Source organism: Heptranchias perlo, chromosome 1 (genome assembly GCF_035084215.1).
Source record: "Heptranchias perlo isolate sHepPer1 chromosome 1, sHepPer1.hap1, whole genome shotgun sequence".
Classification (NCBI taxonomy): domain Eukaryota; kingdom Metazoa; phylum Chordata; class Chondrichthyes; order Hexanchiformes; family Hexanchidae; genus Heptranchias; species Heptranchias perlo.
Genome location: NC_090325.1, coordinates 73,233,353 through 73,251,365, shown reverse-complemented (window position 1 = coordinate 73,251,365; position 18,013 = coordinate 73,233,353). Strand labels below are relative to the sequence as shown.

The following is an 18,013-nucleotide window of genomic DNA, read 5'->3' as shown; positions in this document are numbered from 1 at the left end:
TGGATGTTATTTACATGGACTTCCAGAAGGCATTTGATCAGGTCCCACATAAGAGACTGTTAGCTAAGATAGAAGCCCATGGAATCGAGGGAAAATTACGGACTTGGTTAGGAAATTGGCTGAGCGAAAGGCGACAGAGAGTAGGGATAATGGGTAAGTATTCACATTGGCAGGATGTGACTAGTGGAGTCCTGCAGGGATCTGTCTTGGGGCCTCAATTATTCACAATATTTATTAACGACTTAGATGAAGGCATAGAAAGTCTCATATCTAAGTTTGCCGATGACACAAAGATTGGTGACATTGTAAGCAGTGTAGATGAAAACATAAAATTACAAAGGGCTATTGATAGATTAGGTGAATGGGCAAAACTGTGGCAAATGGAATTCAATGTAAACAAATGTGAGGTCATCCACTTTGGATCAAAAAAGGATAGAACAAGGTACTTTCTAAATGGTAAAAAGTTAAAAACTGTGGATGTCCAAAGGGACTTAGGGGTTCAGGTACATAGATCATTGAAGTGTCATGAACAGGTGCAGAAAATAATCAAGAAGGCTAATGGAATGCTGGCCTTTATATCTAGAGGACTGGAGTACAAGGGGGCAGAGGTTATGCTGCAGCTATACAAAACCCTGGTTAGACCGCACCTGGAGTACTGTGAGCAGTTCTGGGCACCGCACCTTCGGAAGGACATACTGGCCTTGGAGGGTGTGCAGCGTAGGTTTACTAGAATGATACCCGGACTTCAAGGGTTAAGTTACGAGGAGAGATTACACAAATTGGGGTTGTATTCTCTAGAGTTTAGAAGGTTAAGGGGTGATCTGATCGAAGTTTATAAGATATTTAGGGGAACAGATAGGGTGGATAGAGAGAAACTATTTCCGCTGGTTGGGGATTCTAGGAGTAGGGGGCACAGTCTAAAAATTAGAGCCAGACCTTTCAGGAGCGGGATTAGAAAACATTTCTACACACAAAGGGTTGTAGAAGTTTGGAACTCTCTTCCGCAAACGGCAATTGATACTAGCTCAATTGCTAAATTTAAATGTGAGATAGATAGCTTTTTGGCAACCAAAGATATTAAGGGATATGGGCCAAAGGCAGGTATATGGAGTTAGATCACAGATCAGCCATGATCTTATCAAATGGTGGAGCAGGCACGAGGGGCTGAATGGCCTACTCCTGTTCCTATGTTCCTATGTTACTAACCAGCGCAATTGGGCAGCGTAATAGAATGTAATCATTTCTTTTTTTTTCCATTAAAAAATATTTGTTGATGTATTTAAGAGTGGTAATTTGGTGCAGTTTTATTAATACAGCTGAAAATGGGTTTATCAGCAAAAATGTGCATTTTTAATAAGGATGTCCTGTGAGTAACCTGATTTAAAATCACCAAAAATGACTTTAAAAAACTATACTGAACCATTTACTAGTTTCATTGGTGTACCCTAGTCAGTTTCTTAGTAAATTAATATTTTTTTGATATGAAAAAACTTTTAAAACATGCCTACTAGTGCCTGTGCGCCTAAGAAAATGAGTGCAATTTGTCGAGCCTTCCCGAACCAGTGCAATCTCACAATTTCAACCTGGGGGTGTGGCTAGTTTTGTGAGCGGGACCTAATTCAAGTGAATTAAATCTTGAACCATCGTAAAAGATCATGGAAAACACGAGCATAAGTTGTTTTGGGCATAATTTACGTATTTTTTTGCGCTGGTTCGGCCGATTCCACACGGATATAACCAACGGAAACAAGTGGAAACTCAACCCCATAGTGATCAGCCACTGCACTGCAAGACGACTTGAGATTGTGCATGCTGAGAAGGTGCGATGTAAATGTAAAATGGAATCATCAGCAAAAGAGTAGATAAGGTCGGGTAATGAGTGAAAACAGAGTGGGAGAGAAAACAAACTCCTGGAGGACACCCAAATTAATGGAAAATGTGTCTGAGCATGGGCCATCAACTACTGCACAGATAGAGTGATTTCAGAGGAAACTAGATAGCTCTGGAGAGGAAAGGTTATGTGCCCATTGACTATGAATGAGCAGAAATCAGTGACAAAAATTGAAACATTTTTGGTTATAATATATCATAGAAAGAAGAAATAACTTGCATTTATATAGCACCTTTCATGACCTCAGGATGACCCTAAGCGCTTTACAGCCAATGAAGTATTTTTGAAGTGTAATCACTGTTGAAGTACACTTGTTTTTGCATATAGGAAACCCGACAGCCAATTTGCACACAGCAAGATCCCACAAATAGCAGTGAAATAAATGACCAGATGATCTGTTTTGGGTATTGGTTGAGAGATAAATGTTGGCCTGGACACCGAAGTCCATCTTTGTATGGTGCAGTGGGATCTTTCACATTCATCTGTGGGCAGACAGGGCCTCAGTTTAACATCTCATCCAAAAGGTAGCACCTCCAACAGTGCAGCACTCCCTCAGTACTACACTGCAGTGCCAGCCTAGATTATGTGCTCAAATCTCTGAAGTGGGCCTTGAACCTATGACCTTCTGACTCAGAAGTAAGAGTGCTACCACTGAGTCAAGGCTGACACCAGATAATATCAGAATATTGGCTTGGCTTCTTTCTTTTTGACAGAATGCATACAGTGTTAAAAATTCAAGTTTACTTGCAGAAAATGGCCCAGCTTGTTTCAATACACTATAGCCCCAGAACAGATATTATGTCTGTGACAGATATCTGAGAGAGCAGCCAAGCCACTCAATTCAAGTACAAACATCCTGTGGGCTTTGTTTGAATAAATGTTTGTTTGGCAGCTTTATTTGTGTTTAAAGGACACATGGTTAAATTCCCTTTGTCCCAATCAAATTTTTTTCTCAAAGGTGAAAAGTTTTTGGTTCGCCTGTTATAGTAGGGAGCCTGTCGTTGTTTACTGGCTGTCTGGTTCTGTTGCTAACCTTCAATCAATTTTGGAAAAATGGCAAATTAAATTCAAATTGTGAGGTGATACATTTGGTAGGAGGTATAAGGAGGCCACTTATTCCTTGGAAGGCAAGAAACTAAATGGGGTAAAGGAGCAAAGAGATCTGGGAATACCGATGCATAAATTACTAAAAGTAGCAACACAAGTTCATAAGTCATAAACATTGCAAAAAAAGTACTGGAGTTCATTTCTAGAGGAACAGAATACAAAAGGGAAGTAATGATAAATTTATATAGAACCTTGGTTAGACCATACTTGGGAGTACTGTGTGCTTTCTGGTCTCCACACTACAAAAAGGATATTGAAGCACTGGACAAAGTGCAGAAAAGATTTACCAGGATGCAACTATCAGGAAAGATTGAGCAGGCTGGGGCTCTTTCTCTGGAAGAGAGAAGACGAAGAGGAGATCTGATAGAGGTCTTTAAAATTATGAAGGCGTTTGATAGGGTGGATGTGGAGAATGTTTCCACTTATGGGTGAGTTCAGAACAAGGGGGCATAAATATAAAAAAGCCACTAACAGATCAAATAAAGAATTTTAGAGGAATTTCTTTACAGAGTGATGAGAATGTAGAACTCACTACCACATGGTGTGGTTGAAGCAGATAACACTGACACATCTAAGCGGAATTTTGATGCATACTTGAGGGAGAAGGCAATAGAGGAATATGGGGGCAGTGTGGGAAGAAGTAATTAGAATGGGAAGAGGCTCGTGTGGAATATAAACATCCACATGGACCAGTTAGGCCGAATGGGTTGTTTCTGTAGTATCGATGTAATTCCACTCGCGCACTGTGAGTAAACTTGTTCCAGGACATTCGATAGGACAGGAGAGCACGTGTACTTAAGGACTCAAGTTTGACTGCCCATCTAGTAGGGTTGCCAACTCCAGTTGGACATTTTCCTGGTGGTTTCATCACATGACCTCCTGCCTCTAACTGCCCAACCAAGTAAAAGAGCCTTTTTTTAAATCTCCAATATTTTTATAAATAAACAAAAGTGTTCAAAGAAAATAACACAAACACACAATGTTTTGTCCTAGTTGGCACATATGCTCATCAATTACTTGCATTACCACAGCTACAATGCAAGTTTGTGGGGCTACAGTAAACTGCAATACGTTTATGAGTGAGTGCCGACTAGGTACAAAAATACATTTTAACTTTCATTTTCTCATCCTTGTATTGGTTTCGTTGTAGGTTCCATACAGTGGGCCTGCAGTTGCTCTTTCCGATGATGCAGACCTGCAGTAAGCCCTTTGCCTTGATTTCTACCTGTCTGGTGGTTAATCTACTCTTTGACTGCAGGAACTACATTTCATACACGGCTTGGATTTCTTCCAAAACGGTTAAACCACATTCATTTAAATGTCAGAATTCCTACTGCACAAGGAGCCGCCGCGACACTCATTCGCTTCTCCGCTTGGGGGCAAACATCGGTTTCTGCAGACTCCCACTTCCGCCCGGCTGCGGCAGTGCGCCTGCGCCGCGATGTTGATGTAGAATTTGGTGCCAGGCAGCTCGAGAGCGGCGGCGGGCGGCGGCGGCAGGTAACGGGGCACCTTCCACCCGAGCACCAGGACAGCGCCCGCGGGTCGTGCAGCCGGGACTCCGTGGCTGATTCCGCGTTTTCCCGTTTCCTAAAGCTGTTCGATAATGGAACTGTTCCGGTACCTTTAAAATAAACCTCTGAAAACCGGGAATGCGGTACCGTGACTGGGTACTAGTCCTTCTCCGTCTGCTGCAGCTCTTGTGGGTCTAACAGCCGTTCAGATTAGAGCTCAGTGCTTCTGAGACTCTCGGCATTTACAGTAATTTATTTTTGGTATGGATTAAATCAAAATCGTAAAAAAAAAAATTGCCTCCGAATGCTAAGAAACAGAAGCGGTACATTAAAATCCCAGCCCATGTTTGCTAAATGTTGTATTTTCCTTTTCACAAACAGTAATTTTGATTAGAGGACAAACGAATTGAAGAGTATTGATTTGACCGAATGGATTTGAAAAGCTAAACGCTCTCCGTCATCCTTTTTGTTAGTGTAATGATTTTCTTGCCTTATAAAAATACTCTTGGTATTATCTAGGTATTTGTAAACGGCGTAAATCTGGAATCTGCAAGAGTCGTACAAGGGCAAGGCCTGGCGTTCACAGGCAGCTGCCAGTTTCTTAAAATTTGGAGACTGTTTACATGTTTTTATTTCTTTGTATTATCTAAAAGCTTAAAGCGTTTCTTATAAAATGCAATAACATCGTTTTGGGAAGCAACGAATACCGTGGATTATTGCTAGTACTGGGTTGCAGCCCAATGGAAGCAAGGACAGTATGCTTGAATTTTTGTTGTTTAGATGAATTCGTTGCAGTAGGAAGCATCAGATGAAACAGGTACACGAATAAAAAGGATTACAGAAATGGAGAAACTCTAAGGTTGGGATAAGGTGCTTTCTTAAGTTGAAGCAATAGAGAGGGATGCTAGGTGAAGAAATAATTGGACAATTTAAATGTTTTAATTTCAGGTTGTAAATATTTTTTTAAGAACAGAAAAAGTCTTTGTTTTGATTGAGAAAATGTTATAATTTGTATTTAGAATTTATGATCTCGATAAAATGCTATCACTATCAATCTGAAATGATCACTACTAAAGAGGCACTTGTCGATCACTTTAGTTTCAGTACACCAATACATTCCCATGAACAGGCTGCTGAACTTGTGAAAACAAAAATTAGGAGGGCGAAATGACTGTTCATCCATTTTGAGTGCTGTGATTGTCCTGCGTCAACTAAAAAAAAAATTCAGTGGGCCCATGATATTTCAGTGGGGAGATGTGACCAAGGCCCAAGTGATTGAGATTCAAGAAAAGGGCAGCTGCATGAGGGAAGGGACTTGCTACTGAATGGCCCAGATTTTCCTGGGGACTTGTGCCACTGGGACCCATGAACAGTGCAAAAGAAAGAGGAAATTATGGGGTAACTGACTTACACAATTAATCACACAACTCAATATTTTACTGGGACTTTTGCACCACTCTGCCGTTGCCCTCGCCCAAAAACAGCTAAAGTAATTATCATAGCTCCGCCCTCATTAAAATCAATGGGAATTGGAATTTTCTTGCATTTAAACCAGTTTTCACACTGCTGCCACATAGACTTAAAAATAATGGTGCTGGTGACCTAGCTGTGGTGTGATTTATTGCTCCAAGATCCTGGTTAAACTCCCAATTGTTAAAAACATTACTGTTACAAAGATTCAACAGCTAGGATCTCCAAGTATCCACTTCCTGCACCTGGGATTTTCAATTTTAATATTGCCACATTTGTCTGGAGCCCACCCCATCCTATTTCTCATCTACATGCTACCCCTCGGCGACATCATCTGAAAACATGACGTCAGGTTCCAAATGTATGCTGACAACACCCAGCTCTACCTCACCACCACCTCTCTCAACCCGTCCACTGCCTCTGATTTGTCATGCTACTTGTCAGTCATCCACTACTGGATGAGCAGAAATTTCCTCCAACTAAATATTGGGAATACCAAAGCCATTGTCTTTGGTCCCTGCCACAACTCCGTTCCCTAGCCATCAACTCCATCCCTCTCCCTGGCCACTGTCTGAGGCTGAACCAGACCGTTCACAACCGTGACATCCTATTTGACCCTGGGATGATCTTCTGACCCTATATCTATTCCATCACCAAGATCACCTACTTCCACCAACATGGTATCACCCGTCTCCACCTCTGCCTCAGCTCATCTGCTGCTGAAACCCTCATCTATATGCCTTTGTTACCTCTAGACCTGACTATTCCAATTCTCTCCTGGTTGGCCTCCCATCTACCACCCACAATAAACTAGAGCTCGTTTTGGAGTCCAAAACTCTGCTGCCCGTATCCGAACTCGCACCAAGTCCCATTCACCCATCAGCCCTCTGCTCGCTTACCTACATTGGCTTCTGGTTTGGCAACACTTCGATTTTAAAATTCTCATACTTGTTTTCATTACCCTCCATGGCCTCGCCCCTCCCTATCTCTGTAACCTCCTACAGCCCTTCGAGATCTCTGCGCTCCTCCAATTCTGGCCTCTTGCGCATCCCTGATTTTAATCGCACTACCATTGGTGGCCGTACCTTCAGCTGTCTAGGCCCTAAGCTCTGGAATTTCCTCCGTGAACCTGTCCATTTCTCCTCCTTTAAAACGCTCTTTAAAACCTACCTCTTTGACCAAGCTTTGACCTGTCCTAATATCTCCTCGTGGCTCTGAGTCAAATTTTGTTTGATAACGCTCCTGTGAAGTGCCTTAGAATGTTTTACTATGATAAAGGCTCGATATATAAGCAAGTTGTTGGGATCATTTTGAGAATTTAAATGACTCCTCTTTCCCCGCATTGCTCAACTTCACTGAAACTACTAACACATCAAACAGATCTTTACTAATAGCTCTAATTTTCTTATTAATTACTATTGTTTCAGTTATGAGTAAATTGATGTTCATACACCTCAAACATTTCAAGCCCATCTACTCAGAGGAAATTCAGCATATTATGTAAATTTTTGCTGTCCACAAAGATTTGATCTTCAGTCTCATTCAACCGAAATAATTATCAGAACTTTTCAATAAGTTAAAAATTCACGGTTAGTTTGCTTAGCTCAGTTTATGCCCTCGTAATCCACGAAAATAAAAGGCAAAATTTATTTTATTCCTAATTATTTATAATGTAGCGACTTGGAATGACCGGAATTCATAGCTCACACACAGCAGTGAAACTGACAAAATCTCGCAATTCGAAAAAACACAGTACACCTTAAAATAATTGGAGGTTATAGTTTATTTAAGAAGTTGCGCTTTCATTTACTGAAACGTTCCCGTGGCTCCAGATGGTGAATGTAGCGTCGCTTCGGCTCCTAGATCGGTACTGAGTCGCTGTGCTCACTGTGGCGTATTCTAATTAGAAAACCAGCAAAATTTGGAGCAAGTTAGCAATGACGATATCGGTGCGCTAGTCGGCGAGTATTACGGTGTCCATCGCCAATTTCACTGTTGCGGGAAAATCTGTGCCTATGTCTTTTCCAGTATTGGCAGTGTGCGCAAGAGATGTTCAACCATGGATCAAGTTTTATCCTAATGACTAACTTCAGAGTGTTGTAAACAATTTTACAACACCAAGTTATAGTCCAGCAATTTTATTTTAAATTCACAAGCTTTCGGAGGCTTCCTCCTTCCTCAGGTGAACGTTGTTGGAAACGTTCAGTGTTGAGCATGTTGTTCTTCCCAGCTGCAATCCGAGGAAAGCCTCCACCTGTAGAGCCCAGACTTGACTTCTTTAGCCTCTGTTCTGCACTTTCTGTCTCAGCCCCATGATGACCTCCTCTCAGCCCCGAACTGCCTCCCAGCTGCTTCTCGACTTTTTGCAGCTTCCACACCCAAACCTAGGCGTGAGGGTCATTGCCAGGTGCAATTGGATTTCTCTTTATAGTAGAGGCAAAAGAGAAATCCAATTTCACCTGACAACTAGTGTAAAGCCATCAGAAATTTTAAACAATAGATTAAGTTGATTTTTGAAGAAATTTAGTTTGACGAGTTAATGAAGCTTTAAAATCCTGCAGCATATTATTCGTTAAAAGTTTGATACTCTGACAAAACTTCAACTGAAAAGGAAATAGTATTCACCTGATGATAAATGCAAAAACAATTCTGTTTTACTGTCTCTCTCTTTTCTGGTGACATTATCTACTCTTTTCTTCCCCCACCCCACCCCTGGATTACAACAACAATAGTAACTGCTTTTACTGTTGCTTGTTCATAATAACTTAATCTAGCTGTATTATCATATTAATATTGCTGCTGTATTATCATATTAATATTGCTCAATTTTTTTAAAATCAGCCAGCAGCTAGTGTACTATAATTATATTTGTATGCATTATTCAGCTTGGTAGTGCTTTGTATAGCACAAGAAGAAAGAAGCAAAATTTAAGATTTGGAAGATGCACATAGGTTAGAATATAGATATAAACTCATTCTCTGCCGTCATGATATAGAGAAGACACAGCTTGGGAATCAAGCTCTGTTGTTTCTCCATTTGCTGTCACTTCTCCATCTTGACAATTTACTGAAGTTGTGACCCTCATTTATGAACAATTCCCCATTATTGTCAAATCTACCTCTCAATGTAAATGGGATAGATTCAAGACAATAGAAATCTGCTTAAATGGTATTAAAGGAGGTAAATGTATGGGCAAAAATGGTTGTATTTAAAGCAGCATATACAAACTGAGAATATTGATAATAAAAATGAACAGAAGCAGTGATACAGAATGAGTAAGAACCTCTATTTTTGTTCATTTTTTTAGCTACATGAAATTCTTCTACCAAATATAACTTAATGTGCATCACAGCGTTAGGCTGTTTATTCAAGAGAAAGTGTTTTTATCCAGTGGTCTGGATTTTAAGATGTATAGTCTAAGAGGGAAGATAAATTGCTAAGTTATGAAATGCATATTTTTGATAGCAGTAGGAATCATATTATTTGCTTGATTTCTCATGTCACAAATTTAATAATTTTTCAATTTTGTATGATTTTAAAAGGATGTTAATACTTCCATTAATGTTGTTTTTAATGATATTTTTAAGGTGATAAAAATGTCAGAGCTGAAGCATCTTGCCTATTCAATTATTGACTTTCTGCGTGAGCAGACAAAGTCCCAGGCTTGGACTTCTGATGAACGGGAAAGCTTAGAAGGTTGGTGTAATCCATAATTCCCAGTGTTCAAACCCTGCAACATGATTTCTGCCAGGTTCGGCTGGTAGTCGGAGCCTGGATATGGAAAAGAGGCCTGGGAATAAAAAGCTCTCCTAGCCTCAACATGCGAGCTTGTTGCTCGCCCAGGGCCCTCGCACAGAACAATCCCGCCCCTTGATAAAATCGGGGCCAGAAACTCGATGCAAAGTGGCCAAATTTGAAGATGATACCAAACTAGGAGGGGCAGAGGAATCTGAAGAGGCAGCTCAGAAATTACAGAATGAGTTAGATGAGCTATATTATTTGACAGAACAATGACAGGTGAAATGCAATGCAGATAAGTGTAAAGTACTACGCATTAGTAGGAAAAATAGATGACACATGAAACTCTGTGACTGGTGTTGAGATAACTAAGGATAAAGCTGAGAGAGAACTAGGAATCATAGTGGACTCAATGCTAAACATGTATAACCAATGCAGACCAACAATCAATAAAGCCAATAGGATGTTGAACCATGTAGCCAAAACAGTAGAATGTAAATCAGAGGAGGTATTACTGAAATATTAGAGCGTTCTAGTCAGACCACACCTTGAATACTATGACCAGCTCTGGTCAGCAAGAAATAAGAGAAACATTCAAGCACTGGAGGCAGTGCAGAGAGGAGCCATGAGACTAATCCCCATTGTCAAATGTTTGTGTTATGCGGAATGAACCTGAAAGGAAACTTGGATATATAACTTTCTATTCTTTCATTTACGTCGTTAATAAATATGGTGAAATGCTGAGGCTACAGTACAGATCCCTGGGGAACACCACTTGTTACATCCCACTATTCAGAGATGAAGCCTTTTATCTGTACTCTCTGTCTCCTACCTCCCAGCTAATTATCAACCTATAGCACAAGGATACCTCCAATTCCATGTGCTCTCATTTTTCATATTAACTTCTTGTGTGGAACTTTATGAAATGCCTTCTGGAAGTCCATATAGACAAAATCCATGACACTCCCCTATCCACCATGCTAGTGACTTCCTCAAGAAAAATTCAACAAGATTAGTCAGACATGACCTACCCCTCACAAATCCACACTGACTCTTTGATCAACTGATACCTATCCAAGTGTTCAGTCATTTTGTCTCTGTTGATAGATTCCAATAACTTCCCCACATTTGATGTTAAACTGACAGGTCTATAGTTAACTGGTTTCTCTCCCACTCCCTTATTAAATAATGGAGGGACACAGGTTCAAACTAGAAAAAGTAATTTTAGGACTGATAACAGGAAATTGTTCTTTACAGAGTGATCAATGTGTGGAATGAACTTTCAGATAGAGCAGTGGAAACATAACCCCTGAAATCATTTAAGAATCATTTAGATGCTACAATTGGGGGATGTTAGAATCTCGTTAGATGGCTGAATTAAGATGGACCAAATGGCCTTCCTCATCTGTAATTATCTTGTGATCTTGTAATGAGGACAAATATTTTGAATCCAATGAGTTGGGGAATGGGCATTCAATGGAGGTCATCAAGGACAAGGTGATGAATGAGCAAGGTATAGTTTGGGACATGATGCGGGCAGCCAAATTTCAGATGAGTTAGAGTTTATCTGGGATGGAGCTTGGAAAAGTTGGGTGTGGAGGTTACAAAAGGGTTTTAGAAGCTAAGGGGTGAGGTGAGATAAGGGCAGAGATTGGCATTGGCATTGTTGCAGAGGTAGAAGTAAGTGGTCTCAGTAGGATATAGGATTTGATGCTCAGTTTGAGACACTGATGTTGTGCATCATCTGGTTCAGTCTGAGTAAGCAGCTGGAGAGGGAGATTGAATCAGGGTAAAGAGTATGAAGTCTTCAGCAGAGCTGAACAGGATGGCTTCAGTCTCATCTTATGTTCAGTTGGAGAAAGTTCTGGCTCATTCATGACTTAATGTTGGTGAAGCAGTCTGATAGTATAGTAGTGGAGTAGAGGTGAGCATCATCAGCATATATGTGCTGCATACTAATGGATAATGGCATCGAGAAGCAAGATGCAAATGAGGAAAAGGGGGAGGCTCAGGGTAGAACCTGGGGTAACTCCTGAGATGACCATTCATGGATGGGAGGGGAACCTTTATTAGATACGTGCTAGCTATGTTTAGACAGCAGGTGTGACATGAAGCGAGGGAAATCCCACCGAGGAGACATTGTGGAGGAGGATGGGTTGGTTGATCATGTAAAATACCATTACTGAATTGAGGACAAGAAGGAGGGATAAGAGCCATTGTCACAGTCACAAAAGATGTCAGGGTGGTCTTAGTACTGTGGGCAGAATGGAAACTGGATTGAAGGGACCCAAACTGGAATTATGGGAGAGGTGAGTATGGGGCTGGGTGGCATTGTCGCAGACATGGTCTGTAGAAAAGAAATGAAGGTTATATGAGCATACGAAAATGGCGGGCAGAATAAAACCAGCTGGTCAATCAAACCTGTCCCACACTCATGATATCTGGAGCATAGGAACAGGAGTAAGCCAGTTAGCCCCTCGAGCCTGTTCCGCCATTCATTGATCTGTGACCTAACTCCATGTACCCTCCTTGGCTCCATATCCCTTAATACCTTTGGTTAACAAAAATCTATCAATCTCCAATTTAAAATTAACAATTGAGCTGGCATCAACTGCCGTTTGCGGAAGAGAGTTCCAAACTTCTACCACCCTTTCCTTGTAGAAATGTTTCCTAACTTCACTCCTGAAAGTCCTGGCTCTAATTTTTAGGTTCCTAGTCTTAGTTCTAGACTCCCCAACCAGTGAAATAGGGTAGTTAGAGAGAAACTATCAGTTCCCTTTACTATCTTGAAAACTTCGATCAAATTACCCCTTAATCTTCTAAATACCAGGGAATACAACCCTAGCTTGTGTAATCGCTCCTTGTAATTTAACCCTTAGAGTCCAGGTTTCATTCTAGTAAATTTACACTGCACTCCTTCCAAGTCCAATATAACCTTCCTAAGGAGCGGTGCCCAGAACTGAACACAGTACTCCAGGTATGGTCTAACCAGGGCTTTGTATAGCTGTAGCATAACTTCTACACCCTTGCATTCTGGTCCTCTAGATATAAAAGCCAGCATTCCATTTGCCTTTCTGATTATTTTCTGTACCTGTCCATGGCATTTTAATGATCTATGTACATGAACCCCCAAGTCTCTTTGGAACTCCGCTGTTTCGAGCTTTTCACCATTTAGAAAGTACTCTGATCTATCCTTTTTAGGTCCAAAGTAGATGACCTCACACTTGCCTACATTGAAATTCATTTGCCACAGTTTTGCCCACTTAATCTATTAATATTTTTCTGTAATTTTATGCTTCTATCTACACTGCTTACAATGCTGCCTATCTTTGTGTCATATCATGACTAATCTATCTATGGGACAGTAGTTGAAGATGATGGAGAGGATTAAGGGTGAACTTTGTTAATTGGCAGATCCCCGCAGTTTTGAAGCCCGTGTAAAGGGAACCATTAATGATGTCAGCTAATATTTGACAAAGAAGGCTAGTTGTTGGTCAAGAGTTGGGCTAGGAGGAAGTCAAAGGAGCACTAATAACCCTGGTAAATGACACCCAAAATTTACATTATTTTCTTTAGCATTATATTAATGAAGGGCACACACCCTTTATTACCTGTTCTATCCTTGCTTGTTCCTCTTCCAGTCATGTGTATCTGCAGCTAAGAGAGTGAGGTGGATGGTCTGCTTGCAGGCAACTGACAATTTCAAATTTTAGCCAACAGCCAAGTAGGAAGCTGTTCGAATTTTTTTCTTCCTCCTACCCCCAAGAACCCTACCATACAGGGAAAGTCACCTGTTTCTCCTCTGCTCTTTTGTCAATGTGCAACACTACTGCTTATCCCTAATGTACCTTGCCTTTTATTTTATTTCTGTTATAGTGAAAATTGGGGACTCTATGTTTCTGCACAAGATCCCATCTACACAGTTACAACTGGCCACATTACATGAGAGATGTAATTTTCCCCATCAAATTCATTTAAATTTCAGCAGTTTTGACCATTCTACAGAGATTTCCTAAGTTTGTTGTTCAGGCCCTTCCATATGGTGCTTGGTCAACCTTTGCCTTCATGAAGAGGGAAGGAAGAAGGTGGGGTGGGGTGGGGTAGCTATACTAATTGGAGACAACAATGGTAAAAGAAAAAAGGGACATAAGTAATCTTAAGATAGAAACAGAATTCACATGGATTGAGACAAAGGATAAGAAGGGATTGATCACGTTAATAGGCATATTGTACAAGCCACCTAATAATGGAAGGGAAGCAGAGGTTGAATTATCTAGGCAAATCTATGAAATGAGTAAAAAAACATTGAATAATAATCATGAGAGATTTCAACAACCCCCAAATAAACTGGCAAGAGGTAAGGTAAGGGGAATGGAGTTTTTACAGTGTGTACATGACTCCTTTCTTACCCAGTATGTGGGAAGTCCAACAAGAGAGGAATCACTGCTGGATCTCATAATGGGAAATGAACCATAGCAGATAAGATAATGACAGCGAAATGGCAGAAAGAACAAAGTCTTGGAAAAAAGCTAATTTTGAGGGATTGAGAATGGAACTAGGGAAGGTAAACTGAAAAAAAAAATTGACAGACAAAGATAGAACAGCAGTGGGAAATATTTAAAACAGTGATCAATAGAGTTCAGGAGAAATATATTCCTCTAAAAAAACAAGAACAAACTTCCCAATAATGAAACACCATGGATGAATAAAGAGATTAGAGTAAAATTGAAATTAAAGAAAAAGCCATACTCTAAATACAAAGGCAATAAAGGAGAGGATGACAAAAAGGAATGCGAAGGTTAGGAAAGTAGTCAAAAAAAACAATTCGGAAAGCAAAGAGGAATTACGAAATTAAATTATCACGGAATATAAAAAGAAATAAAGTATTCTACAGACACATAAATAACAAAAGAAAAATCAGGATAGGGATAGGGCCACTAAGGGATACACAAGATAAATTCACAGATAATGACAGCGAAATGGCAGAAATATTGAAGAGTTACTTTGCCTCAGTATTTACCAGGGAGACTAACAAGGTGGGCATGACATTAGACGAAGGGATCAAAAAAGATATAAAGACATTTAAGATAGAAAGGGAGGAGATAATTGATAAACTAATCAAACTTAGGGAGGATAAAACGTCTGGTCTGGATGGATTGCATCTGTGAATGTTAAAAGAAGCAGAGGCACAATTAAATATATATAAAAATTCATTAGAAAAGGGAATAGTGCCGGAGGACTGGCGGACAGCTAATGTTATTCCTGTATTTAGAAAGGGAACTATAGACCGGTTAGCTTAATGTCGGTGGTAGGAAATATAATGGAATCTTTACTCAAAGATGTAATAGAAAAACATCTAGAAAACAAAAATATAATAATGAGTAGTCAGTGCAGATTTCAGAAGTGAAAGTCATGCTTGACCAACCTTATTGAATTTTTTGAAGAAGTAACAGAAAGGGTAAACAAGGGCAATGCAGTAGATGTAATATGGATTTTCAAAAGGCTTTCAATAAGGTACCACATTGTAGACTCGTGACTAAGGTCAGGGCATGTGGAGTCAGGACTGGTAGCAGAATGGATAGCAAGTTGGCTACAAAACAGAAAACTGAGAGTAGAGGTTAAAGATAGCTGCTCAGACTAGCAAAAGGTGGAAAGTGGTGTCCCATAGGGATCGGTGTTGGGACCATTGTTGTTCACAATTACATCAACGATTTGGACTTGGGAATCGGAAGTACAATTTCAAAATTTGTGGACGACACCAAATTGGGGATGTAGTTAATACAAAGGAAGAATGCATCAAAATGCAAGAAGACATTAATAAACTTGCAGAATGGGCAAATGAATTTCAATATAGATAAGTGTGAGTTGATGCATTTTGGTAGGAAGAATAAGGAGGCCACATATGGCTTGGATAATAAGAGTCTATAAATGGGGTAGTGGAGCAAAGGGGTACAGATACACAAATCACTAAAAGTAGTCACGCAGATTAATAAGGCCATAAAAAAAGGCAAACCAAGCACTTGGATTCATTTCTAGAGGGTAGAATTGAAAAGCGGAGAAGTTATGTTAAACATGTATCGAACCATAGTTAGACCACACTTGGAGTACTGTGAACAGTTCTAGTCTCCATATTACAAAAAAGATATAGAGGCATTGGAGAATGTGTAAAAAAGATTCACAAGGATGATACCAGAACTGAGAGGTTATACCTATCAGGAAAGGCTGAACAGGCTGGGACTCTTTTCTCAAGAAAAGAGAAGATTGAGGGGTGACCTGATAGATGTCTTTAAGATAATGAAAGGGTTAGATAGGGTAGACATAGAGAAAATGTTTCCACTTGTGGGGGAGTCCAAAACTAGAGATCATAAATATAAAATAGTCGCTATTAAATCCAATAGGGAATTCAGTAGAATCTTCTTTACCCTAAGAGTGGTAGGAATGTGAAACACTACCACAAGGAGTAGTTGATACAAGTAGCATGAATGCATTTAAAGGGAAGCTAGATAAGCACACGAGGGAGAAAGGAATAGAAGGGTATGCTGATAGGGTTAGATGAAGCAGGGAGAGAGGAGGCTCGTGTGGAGCATAAACACCGGCATGGACCAGTTGGGCCAAATGGCCTGTTTCTGTGCTGTAGACTTGATGTAACTCGAGATAAGGAGATAAATTCTGTGGAAGTCAGGAATTCCCAACCTTGTGTTTTGTCTGAGTTGAGGTACTTGCTTAAAACCTTTGAAAACATTCCCAGTAAAAGTAGCCACTTGAACAAATAAAGACATTTCCTTTTAGCCTATCTCATTGAGTAATCATTTGTTGAGGTCTGCAATCAAGTTACTTGGAGCGTGTTTCCTTTTTGTATGTGCGGTTTATATACACTAGCAGATCTCCCATGGCATTACTCACTATGAGTCTGGGGTGTTATGCCAGATTCTATTATCCATGATGCTGACCTATCAGCTTTGGGGGTGGTCCTGGGATCTGGGAGCACTGCGAACAGGGATGGGGTCTTGGGGTCCAACATTATTTTGAAGGGGTCCCAATGTCTTGGAGTACTGGGGTTCTAGGAATGCTAGAAGAGGAGATTCTAGCAAGACTGGGACATGTTCTGGGATCTGTGAGCATTGGGTAGGGGGTCACAGAGTTTTGTAGTACTGAGACCAGGGAGTACTAGAAAAGCAATCTGGGCATTTGTGAGCACAGGGTGGGGAGGAGGGAAAGCTGGGGAGAGTAGTACCAGTACACCAGAACTGGGAATGGAGTTTTGGAGCATTGAGGGGATTAAAGTCTTGTAGTATTGGGTTATGTTAGTATTGGGAGTCAAGGGAGCAGGATCTAGCAGCATGATGAGGGATGGAGACCCAGGAGAATTTTATTTAATTCCAGTGTTCTACTTAATTAACCCTGAATGAGACTGGATGGTGTAGTAGGTTAGCATCGTGCTGTGTTTTACTTCAGAGGCCTCTGTTTGTATCCAGCTCAGACTGATGGAATGAAAGTCATATTTATCTACCAGCTGACTGTCTGGACAGTCACAGTATAGTTCTTACTGGCAGTGAGTCTGACCTATTAAGGGCGAATTAGCAAACTACCAGCACTATCAGTGTGAAATTTTAAAAATAACAACAGTGTGGGAGAGGGTGTGGCTTTCTTAGTTCAGGGGCTAAAGTATATTATTGGTGCATTATTGAGGGAGCTTTGCTTTGCACACAGCCTGTGATGTACCTAGGGCCACAGCATTCCACAGCCATAGAATCTCTCCCCTCCTGCGGAAATGGCATAATGAAGAGTGGGTAAACTGGTGGGAGCAATAGAGACATGAAACTTAGTTTGCTTTTATAGTACAATTCTTAGTTAATACAGGAGTCTTGAGGGAGCAGGCCCATGAAGGCAAGTTGTCTGTATTAACCAAGAAGCTGACTAAATACTAAAGACTTATTTCACCTCTCCTGCTACTTCCCTTGTTCCCATAATTCAGGGAACCTGAGTATTCCTCTCTCTTCCCTCCCCTCCCCTCCCCCCCCCCCACCAAATCTTCTGGCAGCAGACTATAAGCTTATAATTCAAGTGCCTCTCTAAATTTGTGCTCTGATACCTATCCTAACATAAGCATGGGCCACTTAGTAATGTAACACAGAAACAATTGATCTGCAAAATTTACATTGCAACAGAATTTGCTTGGGCTTGCTGCAGAACCAGAGGCGTTGGGTGTACCTATCCCTGAGAGTTGTTGAAGATACCACAAGGGGCAAAATAGTTCTGGAGTCAAGTTAAGATAAATCTGTAACACTCTTTC

The 18,013-nt window shown here is 40.5% G+C and overlaps 1 protein-coding gene across 5 annotated transcripts in view; it reads left to right on the top strand.

Annotated features, from left to right (window-relative positions):
* The first annotated feature begins 4,443 nt into the window (after positions 1 to 4,443).
* Positions 4,444 to 18,013, top strand: part of LOC137323232 (small glutamine-rich tetratricopeptide repeat-containing protein beta-like) — a 37,516-nt gene continuing 23,946 nt past the window's right edge. For 3 of the 5 annotated variants that reach the window (XM_067986749.1, XM_067986726.1, XM_067986741.1), the window contains exons 1-2: positions 4,444 to 4,773; positions 9,570 to 9,678. In XM_067986749.1, coding sequence (XP_067842850.1) covers positions 9,579 to 9,678 — 100 coding nt within the window. In that variant the 5' untranslated portion in view covers positions 4,444 to 4,773; positions 9,570 to 9,578. The remainder of the gene's footprint in view (positions 4,774 to 9,569; positions 9,679 to 18,013) is intronic. The other 2 variants (XM_067986733.1, XM_067986756.1) reach the window with 2 other exon arrangements.